We start from the raw sequence: 19,900 nt of genomic DNA, 5'->3' as shown, positions 1-19,900 counted from the left end.
TTTTATTTTCTCATCCAATTAATGAAAAATACAACTTTTGGTTCAGCCCTAGCTGAAACCATATAATCCAAATTTGATGCCCTCATTGGTTGAGTCAGTTCAATTGAAGCTGATAGTTGACTGTTGATTAAAGATATTTTCAGCTATTGTCTGTTATCTGTTTCAGTGGTATTGATTAACCTTGGAATGGTGATTGTTTGGTTTTAATTAACAAAGGACCATCAGCACTTGTCCAAACTGCATTTGTGTGAATAAAATAAATGACAACCAACATTCAAAAACACAAAAATGAGCACTTTTATTGATTTCATCATGTTCCTGTTTCCATCAGTGGTTTATTCAACAAACTAGCTATAACAAGTTTATGATCTTACAATAAAGACACTTAAGTCATTTTCCTCAGCCTGTGCTTTTCTGGGTCAACTTCCTGTTTCACGTTTGACCCACTCACCCGTGTCACAGCAATAGAACATGAAAATTTAAGCTTTTTAACTTTTTTAGCAAAGAATTTAACTCAGGAAAATAAACCCTGTGTAGCCTTAATTCAGCTTTTAACATGTTTAGTGTTACTAACAAAGAAAAGATCCACAGACATGAATTGGGCCGAAACAAAAGAAAAAGTCCTTTATGGGGCAGGCTTGTTGGAGACCAGGCGGGGCTCATTTAACCCTTCTGATTCACACCTTGATTACCAGCTTGAAACCTGTGACCCTAAAAACAAAGACAAGCTCAACGACTCTCAGGACCACACCAACCATAAAATTAAACAACAGTTTGTCCCATTTTTGGAAAACATCTTTTGCTCCTGGAGTAAAATAAAACAAATACTATAAAGATTAGTTTCATGTGGTTTGAGCGACTTCCTGTATCTGTCCTTGTGGCAGCAGAGTTAGAGAAAGTGTGCAGCAGATTAGTTTGAATTTCAAACACAATTTGTCTAAATGTTGAAAAAGCCTGAATATTTAAATACTGTTTAAGTCTTCTTTGATCTTTTATTTCACAGTCTGACTTACACTGCAGCTGCCATCTTGTTTTTAAAAATGACTGCCCTCCAGGAAAAATAAAATACATATATTTGTATTACACGAACATTGCCAAGTCATTTACTGGCTAATAACTTATATTTATCAATTACATTTAGTACATTTAGGACCTCTGAAGGGTAACATCCTCTAGTGTCTCAAAAATGTTTTTACTTGCTGGTTTGACACAACCTGAGCCGTGTAACTGTCTAATAGTAGGTGTGGGGAGCCCTGCCCCCCAGGACATGAAGCAGGAATGGAGGAGATCAAGGCCCCAGACATCTACAGGCCCCCCAGAGCACGAGAGTAGTGTAGCAAAGTAACTGCGCAAATTGCTCGTTATTTTCTGCAGGCTGTGTGTCTTACTGAAGTCTGACACCGACAAGGTCACACTAACAGCTGCATTTTGATATTTGAATATCGTGGTTATGTTTTGACTGAGAGAAGAAAAGAAAAAAACGAAGTAGACAAAAATCGCTCCAATTTCAATTATGGGTCGATCTGTGTGAGGATATTAAAAAAGAAAAGTTCATCTCAGTTTTGCTGTTCCATAAAATATCAGTATTATTCCTGAAGAGCAGAAACGGAGAGACAGAGAGGGAACACAACATTTTGATCCCAACCCTCATATTTACCTATTAACAATTAAAGAATGCCTAATTGGGACCTGACTGAAAAGCTGATTAAAATGAGAAATGGACCCTTTCATTCAAAGCAGGACACAAATGTGTTCAGTTAGTCACAGCTAAACATAAAAGTACAATAACAAAAATATGAGCAAGGATTGATGCTTGACTTTAATGGCAACTTTGACAATTAATTCTCATGGATTTCTGTCAATTTGCAAATTGTATGTACTATGTATAAAATTTGTCTGTTTAATAAAAACAATTTGTTTTATTGTTCATATCTATGAAATATAATGTGGATAAATGGGACAAAGGTTGAACTGAATCTTAACATTTATCAGATCACAGGTGAGGCTGTGTTAAAGCAGCAAGGAAAACATTTTTTGAGAAACTAGAGGATGTTGAATTTCAGAGGTCCTAAATATGCATTATTTAAAGGTCTTAAAGGTCTTCTGAGTTTTTGCTTTTTGGTTGTGCAAACAAACTAAATACAGGTATGTTACTTTTCCTGGAGGGCAGCCATTTTTAAAAACAAGATGGCAGCTGCAGTGTAAGTCAGACTGTGTCAGACCTTCGTCCCGTAATGATTCCCTCCTTCCTGAAACAGCTCCAGGAACTTCCTGTAAAGCTTCAGGGCCGTGCATGAGTCCTCCGTGCTGTCATGGGTTTCTCCCTGGATGTTGAGGGCTGTGGACATGAAAAAGAATGATCAGAAATTATTCTGCTTTCTTTCTCTCTCAGTCTATCTTTCACAAGCTCAAGATATAATTCTTACAGAGGCTATATAAAGTGCTAGTGGTTGTGAGTGGTGGTTGTGAGTGGTGGTTCAGTCCATGTTATTATTGTGTGTTTGAGGGTACAGTTGTCCATTGTGTGTGTGTGTAGGTGGTTGTGGCGTGTGTATGTCCAGTCCATGTGTTAACGTGGGTCAGATGTCAGGAGGCAGAGTTCAAGAGTCTGACAGCTGTGGGGAAGAAGCTGTTCCGGTACCTGGTGGTCTTAGTCCGGCGGCTCCTGTAGCGCCTCCCAGAGGGCAGGAGGGTGAAGAGTCCATGTGATGGGTGACTGGGGTCTTTGATGATTTTCCCAGCCCTTTTCAGACACCGCTTCCTGTAGATGTCCTTTATGGCAGGGAGTGGTGCTCCGGCGATGCGCTGGGCAGTTTTCACGACCCTCTGCAACGCCTTCCGGTCCGAGGCACAGCAGTTCCCGTACCAGACTGTTATACAGTTGGTCAGGATGCTCTCGATGGTGCAACGATAGAAGTTCACCAGGATGTCTGAGGACAGGTGGTTCTTCCTCAGAGTCCTCAAGAAGAAGAGGCGCTGGTGAGCCTTCTTGACCAGCTTGGAGTAGTTGGTCGTCCAGGTGAGATTCTCGGAGATGTGGACTCCCAGGAACTTGAAGCTGCTCACACGCTCCACAGCCGTCCACTTAATGTGGATGGGTGGATGTGGGTCAGCATTCCTCCTGTAGTCCACGATGAGCTCCTTGGTCTTCTCGGTGTTAAGCAGCAGGTTGTTTCTGTCGCACCACTCAGCCAGACGATCCACCTCCTCCCTGTAGGCGGCCTCATCGTTGTCACTGATGAGGCCAATCAGCGTGGTGTCATCTGCAAACTTAATGATGGTGTTGGAACCATCAGCAGGTCTTCAGTCGTGGGTGAAGAGGGAGTAGAGGAAAGGGCTCATCACACAGCCTTGTGGTACACCGGTGTTCATCGTGATTGTAGATGAGCAGCGGTTATCCAGCCGGACATGTTGGGGGCGGTTGGTCAGGAAGTCCAGTAACCATTTGCACATGAGGGAACTGATGCCCAGGTCTGTCAGTTTCCTGATGAGTTGTGAGGGGAGGGTTGTATTGAATGCTGAACTGAAGTCTATAAACAGCATTCTGGCGTAGGTGGTGTTGTTGTCCAGGTGTGAGAGGACAGAGTGCAGTGCGATGGAGACTGCATCCTCTGTGCTCCTGTTCTGGCGGTATGCGAATTGGTGGGGGTCCAGGGTGGGGGGGAGACAGGATTTGAAGTGTGCTAGGACCAGCTGCTCTAAACACTTAGTGATGATGGGGGTGAGTGCTACTGGGCGGTAGTCATTGAGGCAAGATGGGTTGGAGTTTTTGGGTATCGGGACGATGGAGGTGGATTTGAAGCAGGCCGGTACCACAGCGTGGGCCAAGGACAGATTGAATATGTCTGTGAGCACTCCTGCAAGCTCCCCAGGACATGCTCTGAGAACACGCCCGGGGATGCCATCGGGACCTGCAGCCTTGTGGACATTGATCCTGCTCAGCACCGCTCCTACATCGGTGGGGGAGAGAGTCAGAGGTTGGTGGTCTGGCGTCACGTCTGCTTTGGTTACTGATGTTGAACTTTATTTTGTTCATAAGGTTAATTATTAGAGTTGCCAACCATCCCGTAAAAAACGGAATCGTCTCGTATTCAGAGAAAATATTACGCGTTTCGTATTTAGGTGAAAAGGAACAGTTTGTCCCGGACTTCAGCTACAATGAAAAAGACACAAAGCTGGAGTTATTCTGTGTCTTTGCTGCACAGCTGCCTCTTCTTCTCTCATCCTCTCACCCTCCCTCTCCTGTTTCTACTTCAGTCATGAAACTGATCAATGATCAGCTGATCGGCTTTTCTCTCTTGTTTATTTATCGCCCACTTTGCGCCAGAAAGAGGAGACCAGCGGATGTCGCGCTAAACAACAGCAGCACTTTTAAGCTTGATCAGCTGTTGTTAGAATTTATTTAATATTAATTTCTAGTATCAGCTGATGTTTGCTGGAGCCACAGCTGTAAACCTGCTGGTCATGATATCGGTTTGGTTATGTGATGAGAGGGAAACATGAAGACGAAACCAGGAGATGTCCTTACTGAATCATCAGAGCTGTGATGGAGAAACAGGTTTACCTTTTAGTTAACATGAATGAGTTGAAGGGAAGTGATGAACTGTTTCTGAGAGACAAATAACACCAGGATCCTTTTCTAAGTAGCTGACAGCTGGTAACTGTGCAGGGGCGGGTCTAGCAAAGTGTTGCCAGGGGGGCAGGTAGGGCATTAACAGGGAGAGGGGGGCACAAGGAAATACTTTCTTATTCTCATTTAAAATGTCTCACTTTTAAAAAAATAATTATCTGAGTCTTGCAACAAACAATTGATAGATTGATACATATATACCATCAGAACAGTGTACATCACTGTCACAACAGTGTTTATTTTCATTCAAAGGCTTTATGATTTTTGCTATAATGGTGGGCCGGTCTCTAGTCAAAATGCCCGGGACGATTTTTTTGTCCCAGTCCAGCTCTGTATGCAGCTCATCTTCAGTCTGGTGTTACCTACATCTTCCTATTCAGAAGGCAGAATTTCCGAATTCTGAGTACAATCGAAAGCACCACGACTGCAGTTTTTGTGTTGGATGTAAAAAGCAGGCTAGGATAGAATCAGGCGTGGGATTTCTCTCGTGGAAATGTGCACATTATTTTTTCCTTTCTATTGGTAGGTGGCACAGTGCACTCGTGGCAAGTAAGCAAGCTAGAAGACTGGCAATCTTGCTGGGTATCCAGTTACAGAAGCAACACATTAACAAGAGAATTCTGAGTAAAACCAAAGTTACTTTCCCTAGTAACAAGTTACTCTGAAAGTAACGAGTAACTTGAAGTAACTGAGTTACTTTTGATAGAAGTAACTAGTAATGTAACTAAGTTACTAATTTAAAGTAACTTACCCAACACTGGACACTACTCATGTCAGCACTTATATTTCTGACCTCGTGTTATAATCGATTAAACGCGATCTCCTCCCTTTTGCCCCCATTTTTGATGTTGTGGGTACAAATGATCAGGCATGACATTCTCATAATAAATCAGATAAAATACTGCAAATAATTAATCCTGCATTTGTGTGATTGAAATGTGTGTGCAATGACACCGTTTTAAAGATTTGGCCTAAATGATCGTGGCTCAAGAGTTGGGAGTTCGCCTTGTAATCAGAAGGTTGCTGGTTCGAGCCCCGGCTTGGACAGTCTCGGTCGTTGTGTCCTTGGGCAAGACACTTCACCCGTTACCTACTGGTGGTGGTCAGAGGGCCCGGTGGCGCCAGTGTCCGGCAGCCTCGCCTCTGTCAGTGCGCCCCAGGGTGGCTGTGGCTACAATGTAGCTGCCATCACCAGTGTGTGAATGTGTGTGTGGATGACTGGTTGTGTAAAGCGCTTTGGGGTCCTTACGGACTAGAAAAGCACTATACAAATACAGACCATTTACCATAATGAGCAGATAAATATTTTTGAAATCTGGGCGTATTTCCAGGCACTAAGTGTATTCTTGACTATCATACAGCTCACACAATTAGAACATTGCATAACATTTTTTTTTCCATCAGTTTTCAAATCCAAAAAATACATTGTAGCTGCAGTGATTCCTTAATTAGTCAATGATTAGAGTTCAATTCGGCTGGGAAATATTAACTGCTGTTTTTGAGAAGTAGTGTTTTTAACACAGGAAACATAAAAAGAAAATATGAGAGAGAAAAGATGGACGTTCAGCTTTAGAACGTTTCTGCTCTGGTTCAAAAACGTCCTCCTGTTGGAGCAGTTTAACTGCAGCAAACCAAAGGTGAACACGGTGCACACGGGCAGAAAATAGATTTGTTTGTTAAAGTCACAACCTTTGGTTTAAGGTTCACTAGGAAACTGAAGTTCCTGGTTTATTGGAAACCACAGTATATATTAACCACAACCAAGTACTTTATTGACAGATATGACAGTGAACAGTGAGAAAATATACATAACACTGTTTTGTTATATTTTTTGCATGTATCAGAGACCTGATTAAATACTGCATAGGTCACTATCAGCATAAAGATTTCAATGTGTTGGTGACTGCATAAAACACAAGTTAGCATCAGAGAATATAAGGACATGGTTTAGCTAGCAATCATTTTTGCAAGCCAGAATTTTATAGTTAGCTAATTTAGTTGGCTAATTTACCAGCCACATAAGCCCTGGGAGTTTTTGTGTTTCAATAACATTAAAACCAAATGAAGGTTCCTCCATTATTCAAATTCCTACTGATGCTAAATAGAGTTGACCCTGATAGATAAATTCCATGACTGTTCCCTTTCATGAGTGAGTGATATTGGTTTTTGGTGTCTTCTCCCTGTCGTATGATGAGGGTAGAGCTGTACATTTTAGTTAGAACATGGTTTATCATATTTAGGTTGAAACTAACTTGCTAAATTCATGTGAACTTCTAACTGCACTGAACTTGGTGAAGTCCTTATTGTAACACCTCTGAGAACAGCTGCACATTGAAAGACCATTTTTAACTCTCAGAGGTGCCTCAGTTGGTTTGACTGTGGGGACTGAAGGAGCATCTGGATCTGGAAACTTCTAACAACATCAAACAAACAAAGCACTTGACAGCAGTCAGACACTTTTCTTTTTCTCTGCCATGTTTTCTTTACAGCCCAGGTTTTACTGCTCAGGAAAAATAACTCTAAGGGGAAGCCTTTGTTACTCAGTGAGAAGTCAAGACTAGGGTTATTTTTTAAGCTCATTTAAAATACCTGCTGTACAGGCTATAAAAAAAAAAGTACATTTATGATCACTATATCAACAAACATGCACAGAAATACACAATAAAAACATAACAGTCAATAAAACAGCTGAAACAGCTAAAGCTGAAAGCCAGTCAGAGTAAACTGATTTCTAACAGAGTCTTAAAATGATCAGACAGCTCTTATGTTAATCGGGGAGGTTATCCTAAAGATTAGTGGCAGCCACCAAAAAGACTCTGCCACCATGTTCACTAGATACTAGACATATTTCTTTGGCTGAATGTGATTGTGCTGCTGATTTTTGCTGGATGTTTCACAGATGTGCTGAGCAGGCTCACTTTGACTTAAGCTACCACTGTACTGATTCTTTGGTAAGTGTTGTGTTTCCAGGTGCTGAATTGTACTATATGCTGTTTAGCCAACAGAAAGCTGAATTTCATTTAAAATACACTTAATGACAAGAGATACTTGACTGTTGATTTGGTTTACCATTAATAATCCTGGAAGTTAGACGACCTCTGGAAGGTGGACTAGCTTTAGATGAAAACCATACTCAGGTCTCTCCACTGATGCTTATTTTTAACAGTGGACGTCTTTCAGGATTTCTCTCCACCAACCAACATGGAATCTACTGCCTTCATCAGATGCTGCTCTCCACATAGTTTCATTTGCCTTTCATGATAAAAGTGACCACTCCATGAGAACCATGAAATACTCTTCAGCGTGTGACACAAATTTCCCTCTTGAATTCACAATGTGTAGTTTCATAAGCATTATATGTCTAAATGATGTAACACAGATACTCATTTTTTCTTGAGCCACAAGCATGTCTGCAAGAAAAATGTCATCTTGCCTTTCTCTCGTTGAGCAGGCATTTCAACTCTACAAAGTTAGGAAGATAAGTGAAAAAGACCAAACAATTGATCCAGGGCAGGCAAAGGCTCTTCCATGCTCACGAACAAGAGAGTGTAAGGTGAAGATAAGGGTTATTTGAAATCAGCAAAGCTTCCAGAAGAGCTTGCGAAAGATAGAGTGAGAGAGAAAGAAAGGAGAATAATTTCTGATCATTCTTTTTCATGTCCACAGGCCTCAACATCCAGGGAGAAACCCATGACAGCACGGAGGACTCATGCACGGCCCTGAAGCTTTACAGGAAGTTCCTGGAGCTGTATCAGGAAGGAGGGAATCATTATGGGACGAAGGTCTGACATAGTCTGACTTACACTGCAGCTGCCATCTTGTTTTTAAAAATGGCTGCCCTCCAGGAAAAGTAACATACCTGTATTTAGTTTGTTTGCACAACCAAAAAGCAAATTTGTTAATAGGTAAATATGAGGGTTGGGATCAAAATGTTGTTCTCCCTCTCTGTCTCTCCGTTTCTGCTCTTCAGAAATAATACTGATATTTTATGGAACAGCAAAACTGAGATGAACTTTTCTTTTTTAATATCCTCACACAGATCGACCCATAATTGAAATTGGAGCGATTTTCGTCTACTTTGTTTTTTTTTCTTCTCTCAGTCAAAACATAACCACGATATTCAAATATCAAAATGGAGCTGTTAGTGTGACCTTGTCGGTGTCAGACTTCAGTAAGACACAGCCTCACACAGCCTGCAGAAAATAATGAGCAATTCGCGCAGTTACTTTGCTACAGAGAGAAAAAGAGCGAGGGACAACAACGTCACATTAGAAAGGTATAGTAATCATCCACTATTTTCAGTTGCAGATGATAAAGGATTCAGAAATCATGCAGGCCCATATGACAGAGAATGTGCATCTTCTTTTTATTTTAATATTTTAATTTATATTTAATTGTGTTGTGGTTTGCAGTGTTTTGTGTTGTTTCACGTTAAATTTGTTTAAAAGGAAAAAGCTGAAAATTTAAATAGTTAAAAGTTTAAAATGTAAATAGTTGTTTTTTGTATTATATGATTTATTTATTACATTTTATGTGGAGTGAATAAATAAAGTATATTTATGGTGCCCCTTAGAGACAAAACACGTACAAACTCCTAAGCATGTACAAACTCCAAAACGCGTAAAAACTCAGACGCACTTACAAACCCCGAAGCATGTACAAACTCCAAAACACGTAAAAACTCAGAAGCACGTACAAACTCCAAAACACGTAAAACCTCAGAAGCACGTACAAACTCAGAATCACGTACAAAAGACAACAGAAGTACTCCAGGATGCTAGGGCGCAGTGTTGAGCTTTTGTTACCTAGTGGCTACACAAGCCAGAAAGTATCAACAACCGGATTTGGTGTGTGGTAGTAACAGGTAAATGAACTTTTTTTTTAAATTATTTGAATAAATATGAGTGCTTGTCTATAAATACACAAACAATACACACATGCTTTCAATTGTGTAATTTAAGTGATCTGGGTAGCTCTGTTTTGGAAGTTCAGTTAACGCTAGAAATGTGTTTTGGAGTTTGTACGTGCTTTTTGGAGTTTGTATGTGCTTTAGAGTTTGTACGTGTTTTGTCTCTAGGGGCCATATATAAACATATATAAATAAAACCACTTTTTTTACATTAGTAATTCCTTTTCTGCATAATTTTATATTATTGTTAATGATAAATTAATTAAAGCAACAAAACAACCCGAAGAGCCGGTTCGGAGCCGAAAGAGCCGGCTCTTTTTAGTGAGCCGAGCCGAAAGAGCCGGATCTCTAAAAAGAGCCGGAAATCCCATCACTACTGCTCAGTAACATTCAATATTTATTATTTACTGTTACTTGTGGTTATGTTGGTTGTTGCTGTGGATGCGGATGTGCTCATGTGTACGCCGCTGCTTTGCGCTGCGTTTGGCTGGGAATTGTTGAAATTAAATGTTTACATCTTTGTATATGAATCACATGAATTAGCGCACTGTACATCACCCAAAGAAATTTCTACTTACTAAATCTGGACCTGGATATCAGCTTCACACCAGCCATTTGTAGTGTTATAAGTCTACTTCACGATCTTCTGAAGAGTCCTGAGTGTTTGGTGACTTCTGAGTGACTTTTAAGTTTAGACAATACTCTGGCACGGAAAAGGTTACGGCTTTCTTTGGACTTTTATATCCCTGAAAAAATGCTTCCTCTCTCTCACAGAATCTGTTGATTTCGGAGCCTTGAATTGGTTCAAAGGCCTTGACTGTCTTACTCGCCACATATTGACAAAAATATTCGTTTTGATTTATTTTATTATTATTATCGATATTACAATATTTCTCTGACTGTAATAGCTCGTTTTTAAGCCTCCCAGTTATCAGTATTGTGATCACACTATTGCTTTAATATTATTGAGACTACACAACACATTCATTCCTGACCTCCACATATCCAGCTGAACAGGATTACTATACTCTGTGTAGATTTACACATTCTTTCATGGAACATTGAAATAACTGTGTTGTGTAGATTTTTAACATATCTCCTGGATCATTACTAACTGTATGTTTAGTTTTACTTGTAGAGTTGTTGGTAAGACCAGACAAGGAGCTCAAACAATTTCATTTTATGGTTCCCAAAACAAAACAAGCCGAAAAACAATGAAAATAATGTCAAAAACTTTTAAAAACAACTATGTGGAAACGGTAAGAGTGTGCAGATCATCCAGCAGAGGGCACCATTATATCAAAAAATCGTTCAAATGTGACTTAAAGCTTTATTAAATGAAGCATGTCTATTAAAGTATAGTTACTACTTTTCAAAGGTGGTGGCTGTAAATGCTGCACTTGAAGCACAGTCCTTACCAGTTAGGGCATTTTAAAGATCTCGAGGTGAAATATTGTGGAATTTTTTCAAACTTGCTAAATGTGTCATTTATAGAAGAGAAATAACAGCTTTTGAAAAATTGAACGTTGATCTGAATTCTGAGAAAGCTGCAAAAAGTTAGCTGGAAAATGAACAGTGCAACAGATTTCACAGAAGCTGGCGGAAAAAAAACAAACTAAATTCATTGTGGTTGGATTCTGTTTTAATCAAGATTTTCATGGATTCATGCACATTCTCCACTTCCTGGTATCAAACAACAAACATTTTACAGTGCTCAGGATGACTTCATTTACATGCAACAATTTTGACTTTTTCCTTTTTTAAAAACAAAAACAAAATGCTTCAAATTCATATTTTGAATGATCACTTTCCCCCCTGTAAACCTCTCTGATATAAAAAGCTTACATTTAGATATGATAAAAATAACTGAGTCACTGACTCAAAGCAAATAACTATAAAATATGATACAAAATAAGCAGCCCGAGCATCTTCAGGTCATGGTGTTGCTCACAGTCCCATCACAGAGGGAAGCACAGCAGCACCTGTGGAAGGAGAGTGCTTTCAGTCCACTCAGACGGACCATCTTGCATCCGAATCCGGGACTTTCCAGTTCAGCTGGAAGCCTTTGTCGTAGACTTCGTAGAGCACCTTCGTCACGTAATGATTCCCTCCTTCCTGATACAGCTCCAGGTACTTCCTGTAAAGCTTCAGGGCCGTGCATGAGTCCTCCGTGCTGTCGTGGGTTTCTCCCTGGATGTTGAGGCCTGTGGACATGAAAAAAAGGTCAGGAATGATTCAAATGAAAGTGTTCAGCTTCAGATTACAGTGTGGATATGAGGAATTAACACGTACGCTTTAGTGCATGAACTCAAAAAAGCCTCTAAATACTTTGTTGTTCAGATTTAATTCCAAGATGGGTTTGATGACAACTAAAACATCATGAACTATACTGACTTCAGTAACATGAGCGGATTATCCAGTTTACATATTTGGATCCTAATCCCTCTCACAGTAATAATGTGATTTAATTCGATTACAGACTCATATTTGGATTATTTGGATTTGATTTTGTTTTTTTGTTTCTACTAACTTACCAAGAAAATACCAAGCAAGGAATTTCAGAGAAATCATCCTCTTGTAGGGCAATCGGAAGAGGTGGACGGTGTCAATAACTTGATCTTTGGGAACCTTAAGAAAAAAAATAAAAAACATTAAAATCAAAGCACATCTATAAAAAACACATCTCTAAACTACATGAACTAATTTGAAATTTAAAACTGATGAAATAACGTACCACTAAATTAATGACACGAAAGTCATTCTGCAGGCCGTGGCCGACGAAGCGAACTCCTGCATCGATGAGGAAGCGTAGCTTCAGGTAGGTCGACTTCAGCGTGGTCACGTGCTTAGATGATACTGTGGCATCCAGGTCTCCAGGTTCGATTCCAGAGTATTTTGTCAAATAGTCGACCACCTGGAAGAACAAATTGACAAGTTAGCGGGTGGATCCTTGAAACATTATATATTCATTCTTTTAGGTCATCGTGGTCTTTTCTCTCTGCAGCTTCTCACCTGCTCCTGAGTGGAGATGTAGTCATCGATAAAGGGGACCCCCTCGTTGGGCCCCTGACCCCTCACACAGGTGATCCTGGCCACAGACATCTGACTGGGCATGATGGTCGATTTGGTGCCGCCGCTATGCAGCACTGCTTCCTCCTGCAAACGCACATATTCAGGGGTCAATTTTGTTTTAAATACTTGAGTTAGATTAGCTGAACTACTGAAAATATGTACTAGGAATATTTAAAATTGTTTTTAATCCTATATTATAATTAATGATGCCAGACTTACCTCACTGAGCTTTACAAACTCAGCGTCCAGCCCCACCAGGTCACCAGCCTGCGGCATCTCACTGACTGTGAGTGGGATGAAAGTGGCGTCTGTCTTGCTCTGCTTCTCAGTCCGATATAAGTCGGATTTGACTTCAGACTGATTGTGCTGACACTCACTGCGGAGGTCGTATTTGGTGTGGTAGTTTCTCTTGGCGTAACACAGGATGGCTGGCACTTTCCAGCTCACATCAAACTGTGCAGCCTCAGTCTGAAAACAAAAGGAGAAACATCTTTTAAATGACTGCACACATTAAAGTTAGCATGAATAAACAAGCAGGAATCTTATCTAGGATCCTTACCTTCTCAATCGGCTCAATGAGGAAGTCATTGAAGAGGTACCACTGCTGGCGAGAGACTCCCTGAAATAATAAAATCATTTTGAATGTTAAAAATTAAACTTTTTGTAGTCAGCAGATGTCAAACTTTTCTTATCTAAGCGTCACTCACCTCTTTTCTTTGATGGTAGGTCTCACCCACTTTGATGTGTGCGACCAGATTACCACCCGTGCCAGCGTCCAGGATGTGCGGCACCGTGACCACCAAGTCATACAGAGAAGCTCCCTCCGCCTGTTCAGCAGCACTTAACTAGTAACAGAAAGTGCAAATAATTGTAAGATAAACTTTTTCATTTCACAAAAGTTGAGAAATTCATGTGTTACAGAAACAAAAACACTAAAACCAACCTATAGTTCAATATCTACAGATTAGTGTAATAATGTTTTAAAAATATTGCTCCTGGAAATATGGTTTTAATTTTGAAGTCAAATTTTAACTTGGTGATGAAAAGTTACTCAATTATTTCTTCAAGTGCAAAGATCAGCTGAAAATCTAAAGTCCTCACCTCCTCGCCCTCAGGCCAGCTGCTGATCTCCAGTCTCTGACTTTTGCTGAGGGACATCTTGAGAGTGGCGGGGATCCACACGTGACGCTGATCCTGATCTGTCTTCTGCATGGATTTGTTGAAGGCGTACTATAAAAACAGAAACATGGGCAATCATGTAAATAATGAACACATAAATCATTAGTTTCTTTGTTTCTTTTAACTGTATTTAAACACGGTGAATCAGTCACTTACCTCGGCCTGAACCTTCCAGAATTCGGCCTCTTTGCTGCTGTTCACCTCACAGTTTATCACCAAAACATCTGGGAGACGTTGAATGTTGCGTGTCTGCACCTACAGTGTAACACAAAGAAATGATTACCCTGCACAAAAGGTAACAATCAACCATAAATGATTTGTCATTATGAGTGAATGAAAGCTGTAACTCACTGTGGGCTGATACTTGTCACAGTTTCCACACCATGTGTGAGATCTCTGCTGCAGGCAGATGCTTTTCTTCAGGATCTCAGCAAAGTCGTGCTCCTTTATTCTTTTTCCTGAAGTGTCAAAGTACAATGAATATCAGTGTACATCAAATCAAGCAGATATTTCCCTCTGCTCATTCAAAAACTAAATTAATTCAAACCATTATGTAATCATTAATAGTTCAAGCTTCAAAGACAGAGTAATTCACAGTCACAGATATCCATGCTCTCAGTGCTCTCAGACTCACCTTGAGAGTCGGGGTAATGCATGTTGAACAGCGACATGAGGGAGGAGTGGACTGTTTCTATGCCACAGAGACACAGGCTGCGGTTCTCAACGTCAGAACAAAACAGCTCTCTAATGACAGAGTCGCCAGAGGAGCCCAGAGAACTGCAACACAAACACAAATCACAGTTTCAGAAACCAGAAGGAAAACTCTGCATTTATAAACAAACATAATGATAAGACTGGGACAGTGTCCAGTAAGAATGCAGGTCAACAACGATGTGTTTTACCTGCTCCTGGTTGTCCTGTAGGCCCGTGGATCCTCCTGCTCCTGTGTCTCCTGGAAGAGCTGGTAGAGGATGAAGTGATTCCATCTCTGGATTAAGCGACCTAGCTCGACTGTTCCTGTCGTCTCCTCACAGTTTGAGAGGATCAGGCCCATCTCTTTGGCTTCAGGGACGTTTCGAAGTGCTCTGAGGAAGTTGCTGGCCTTAAGGAAGAAGACATTAGAGGTTACTTTGGGCAGTCACAACAAAATGAGATTTCAAAGTAAGAGCCTTGCAATCCCCAACAGATTGAAAAAAAAAGAAAGAAAGAAACTTACCTGACATGGATCTCCTTGTGACAAATCCAACATGTGGAAGAGGAAGCCGAGTTCACAAGCCAAACAAAACTCCTTGTGGCACAAATGATTCTGAACAAGGCAGCGAACTGGCTCCAGGAAGTATAACACCTAAGATGCAAACATAAAAGACCCATGGAACATTTGACAAATTGTCTCATATTAAAAATTAAATGTACACATTGTGAATCTTCAGCTTCTTACCTGGATCATGCAGTTACAGTAGGCGTTGGGAATCTGCGGCTCCAGGCCAGCAAACAAGGTCCTGTTGTTATGTTTGAAGTCAAAATCTTCCCGTCCACGTTTAGAGTATTTAATTGTCACCTGAAGCACAACAAACACATCTTTGTCACATGTTTTGGAAATCAAAGCTTGTAGCAACACTCTAGAAATTGTTACATATCATAATTAACTGTATCTCTATGAACACCAGGGTGAAACATAGCAAGTCCAACCTTTCTGTACTTTTCGGGAACAGTGTGAAGGAGCGGCTCTTCATCACTCTCTGCTGGAGATTCAGGGACGTGGTTGTAATAACCAGGTGTCCCTTCTTTATTTGCAGGGACCTGCAAACAACAAACAGGGGAAAAAACTTAAAATACACCATGTGGAGATGGGTTTAACTTTTTTTGTAAATTTATTACAATATTGTAAAAATGACAGTTTAAAAGAGCAACAAGTTTTTTACATACCTGGTTACAGGGGCAGGCGTAAGGATTTTCCACATAACTGTTGAAGCCAACAGTTTCAATAGTTTGTGGGATTTCTGGGTCCATCCCAGGAGCCCATCTGTTGAAAAGAAACATGTTTTAGATGGAAACCTTTAATGGGAACTACATGAGACTCTAATTTTGAGAACTGCTTTTAAAATATTGAGCAAACCATTTATATCAACTGGGGAAGACTCGACATTATCTTACAAACTTTTATTGAATCTGACAACAATATTTATGAACGCTCTAATGCAAACTCTTCAGTCTCGTTAGTGATTGTGTTACCTTGAGCTGGGTGTAGCCTGGGCAGTGGGGATGGGAGAGCAGGGCTGCAGGTTATGATTCCAGGTCAGCTGAGGCTGTGCATCCACAACGCAGGGCTCTCTGGAGTAGACGTTAAACATAACGTCCCGAGTATCGGACCAGAGACGCACACATCCCCCCGAATCTCCAAAGGCTAAGGCTTGTTTGCTGGATGAGACCTCAAAACTTGTGAGAAAGTGGCCATTTGTGTTGACGTGGAAAATATCCGCCACGTTGGCGAGGCCAGTGGGCTCACAGAACTGACACTCACCTGGAAAAAGACACAGAATGCAGGCAGTTATAGCAAAGCCACAAATCACACAAATTAATTGTGTGTCACATTTTTTGGCCAAACATAGTAAGACTATGCTACAGAAAACTGGACTAAAGAATCCTGTAGCCAGCTTCATACCTGTCTGTGAGATGATTGCGAGCCGTGACGTGTAGGTAGGAATGAAGCGCACGAAGAAGGGATCCACATGCACCCAAAGGGGGGTTGCAGCTCGCATCATGCGGAGGTCATACACCATGAGGAAACGTTCATTCAGCCCTCGGCTGGAGAACCCATTCACAGCCAAAAGGTTTCCGTGAACATCAAAGTCCGACAGGCCGCCAGGAAATGCGTCAAACTTTTGTGTCCTAAATGTGCGCAAGTCTCGAAGGGTCACCTGTTATCAGCAGAGGGTCAGTGTTAGAGAGATATAAACCAAACCTCGTCAAACTGATGCAATCAGGGGATACTTACTTTGCCAGAAGGGTGCCCAAAGACGAAGAAACGATTGGTCTGACGCATTATTGTCACTCCAGGTGCCTCCACTGTGAACTGGAAGGACAATCGAGACAGCAGACAGTCAGACACTCGCTGTGAAGTCAGTTGTATGATGTGCCAGTGGTGTAAGCATAGATAGTTGTGGATTTTGATAAACATAAGCCTGGTGTCTTACTTTTTGAGTTTCTTGAAGTGTGTTCATGTCAACTTCAACCACATAGTTTTGTAATCCCCCCATGAGCAGCATGTTATCAGTCATGAGGAGACTGTGCATATCAGCTCCTTCTTCCATCCTGCAAAGCACCAAAAATTGCCATTAATTCAATAACATAAGGAATAATTTCACAGCTTCAGGTCATCAACAGTCAATGTAACACTTACCGATAATCAAACATGACGAGGCCTCCACGAGTGTAACATCTGAGGTTGCACTCAGAAAGGAACAGCACGCCTGTGTCCAAACTCTGCATGTGTCTGATGGCATCAGTTGCATGCACTTGGAAAGAAGAGTAGCGTGCCATCGTAGGTCCAAGGAAGGATTTTACATGACCCTAAGAGAAGAGCACAAATATTATTAAACAGTGCAAAGTTTAAGGTGAATGTAGAAGAAACAAACTCTGCTGAAGCATCATTTTGGCTCTTACCGTGTAGTTTCCCATCCAGAGCATTTCCCGCTGCAGGTCAAAATGTGTTGCAGTGACGGGGATGCCAGCTTCTGAAACTTTACTGTGCAGCTCAGAAAAAATCCCCTTCCTTACGTGCACAGGTTTAGGAACGGTCACAGCCAGCTCCTGTGTGTACATTCTCACGTCTTGGTGGAGGTTTGGATTCAGATATGAGTTCATGGTGGGCTCCAGTCCCCCAGGAGTCCACTGAGGAGACCAGTGAGGAGTCCAGTGAAGAGAGTTCATAGTCCTGTGATGGTTGGCCCAGTATTCACCTAATCTTTTGTTGAGAGCTTCAAAAATCTTCTTGAGTTCAGCTAAATCAGCCTGCAGAGGAACTGGAACTTCTGTAAATAGTAGTACTTGCAGGTTTAATCCTGATCTCTTGAAATGAAGAAAACTGGAGTCCAGATCTAAAGTCTGATGGAGAGAGCCACGTATTTAACCTCCACTGGGATTCAAGGCGGTCCTAAGAGTCGTTGACTGTCCCTGCATTAAACGTTAGGCTCACAGGTTTCAGGGTCTGAATCAAGGTGGGTGTGGCTGAGTTTACATGAATACAGGTGTGAATTCTTTGGGAGACGTGGGCATCGTGTCATCATTAAGCCCGCATTAAGGTGTCAGAGGGGGGTTGACCCAGTTTTTGCCTGAGCGTGTTGTTTCTGAATTGCACCAAGATAATGAGTTTGATCAGACTGGGAGGACCTCGTTTAGCACGCTTAATCCACACCTTGATTAACAGCCGTCGTCAACAGGTCGTCAAAAGCACCAAATTCCTTGGTGTCCGAGATGCACCAGATGTTGAGTTTGATTCTTCTGAGCTTCTCCAACAAATTTGCTGCATGTTGGACGACAGTTATGTTACACATATTGTAACAAACTAACCATGATTTAATCAATCAAATGGTCCTTTAGCGTGACTGTTGTTAAAATTCACTGGATTAATGTCAGAGTTCAGTCTTCATCCTATGTATCCAGGTAGTTGTTGTTCTGAAGTGGTGATCAAAAAGTTGTGGAAATGGATCCATATAGATGAAAAACATTATCATCAGCGGTGAATTCAACATTTCAGTAACAATTAAAATAAAAATTGACTGGATTAATCTCAGAGTTCAACATTGATTAAATAAAATTAAAGTTTTAAACTTTACAGGTTTTATTTTCTCATCCAATTAATGAAAAATACAACTTTTGGTTCAGCCCTAGCTGAAACCATATAATCCAAATTTGATGCCCTCATTGGTTGAGTCAGTTCAATTGAAGCTGATAGTTGACTGTTGATTAAAGATATTTTCAGCTATTGTCTGTTATCTGTTTCAGTGGTATTGATTAACCTTGGAATGGTGATTGTTTGGTTTTAATTAACAAAGGACCATCAGCACTTGTCCAAACTGCATTTGTGTGAATAAAATAAATGACAACCAACATTCAAAAACACAAAAATGAGCACTTTTATTGATTTCATCATGTTCCTGTTTCCATCAGTGGTTTATTCAACAAACTAGCTATAACAAGTTTATGATCTTACAATAAAGACACTTAAGTCATTTTCCTCAGCCTGTGCTTTTCTGGGTCAACTTCCTGTTTCACGTTTGACCCACTCACCCGTGTCACAGCAATAGAACATGAAAATTTAAGCTTTTTAACTTTTTTAGCAAAGAATTTAACTCAGGAAAATAAACCCTGTGTAGCCTTAATTCAGCTTTTAACATGTTTAGTGTTACTAACAAAGAAAAGATCCACAGACATGAATTGGGCCGAAACAAAAGAAAAAGTCCTTTATGGGGCAGGCTTGTTGGAGACCAGGCAGGGCTCATTTAACCCTTCTGATTCACACCTTGATTACCAGCTTGAAACCTGTGACCCTAAAAACAAAGACAAGCTCAACGACTCTCAGGACCACACCAACCATAAAATTAAACAACAGTTTGTCCCATTTTTGGAAAACATCTTTTGCTCCTGGAGTAAAATAAAACAAATACTATAAAGATTAGTTTCATGTGGTTTGAGCGACTTCCTGTATCTGTCCTTGTGGCAGCAGAGTTAGAGAAAGTGTGCAGCAGATTAGTTTGAATTTCAAACACAATTTGTCTAAATGTTGAAAAAGACTGAATATTTAAATACTGTTTAAGTCTTCTTTGATCTTTTATTTCACAGTCTGACTTACACTGCAGCTGCCATCTTGTTTTTAAAAATGACTGCCCTCCAGGAAAAATAAAATACATATATTTGTATTACACGAACATTGCCAAGTCATTTACTGGCTAATAACTTATATTTATCAATTACATTTAGTACATTTAGGACCTCTGAAGGGTAACATCCTCTAGTGTCTCAAAAATGTTTTTACTTGCTGGTTTGACACAACCTGAGCCGTGTAACTGTCTAATAGTAGGTGTGGGGAGCCCTGCCCCCCAGGACATGAA

General features: G+C 40.7%; 1 protein-coding gene across 1 annotated transcript; it reads right to left on the bottom strand.

Annotated features, from left to right (window-relative positions):
- Positions 1-10,598: 10,598 nt before the first annotated feature.
- LOC146364771 (PAN2-PAN3 deadenylation complex catalytic subunit PAN2-like) lies at positions 10,599-18,102 on the bottom strand. Its single transcript, XM_084918245.1, has 22 exons — positions 17,454-18,102; positions 17,191-17,360; positions 16,985-17,102; positions 16,786-16,863; positions 16,453-16,708; positions 16,023-16,311; positions 15,717-15,813; positions 15,480-15,590; positions 15,229-15,348; positions 15,007-15,135; positions 14,693-14,892; positions 14,425-14,567; positions 14,142-14,248; positions 13,947-14,045; positions 13,713-13,841; positions 13,319-13,456; positions 13,171-13,230; positions 12,831-13,079; positions 12,552-12,695; positions 12,274-12,453; positions 12,074-12,167; positions 10,599-11,743 (listed from the first exon to the last, which is right to left on the bottom strand). Exons 1-22 carry the CDS (start codon positions 17,718-17,720, stop codon positions 11,550-11,552), a joined length of 3,372 nt encoding a protein of 1,123 aa, XP_084774371.1. The 5' UTR covers positions 17,721-18,102; the 3' UTR covers positions 10,599-11,549.
- Between the last annotated feature and the right edge of the window lie 1,798 nt (positions 18,103-19,900).

Source organism: Perissodus microlepis, chromosome 20, assembly GCF_051167445.1.
Source record: "Perissodus microlepis isolate ML-2025 ecotype Zambia chromosome 20, ASM5116744v1, whole genome shotgun sequence".
NCBI classification, from domain to species: domain Eukaryota; kingdom Metazoa; phylum Chordata; class Actinopteri; order Cichliformes; family Cichlidae; genus Perissodus; species Perissodus microlepis.
This window is presented reverse-complemented; position numbering and strand designations above follow the sequence as displayed.

Coding starts and splice junctions, on each gene's coding strand:
- LOC146364771 (XM_084918245.1), bottom strand. CDS start 17,720: ATGAACTCTCTTCACTGGACTCCTCACTGGTCTCCTCAGTGGACTCCT. Junction 15,349..15,479: donor TTCCCGAAAAGTACAGAAAG/GTTGGACTTGCT, acceptor GTTGTGCTTCAG/GTGACAATTAAATACTCTAA. Junction 12,454..12,551: donor ACATCTCCACTCAGGAGCAG/GTGAGAAGCTGC, acceptor TTGTTCTTCCAG/GTGGTCGACTATTTGACAAA.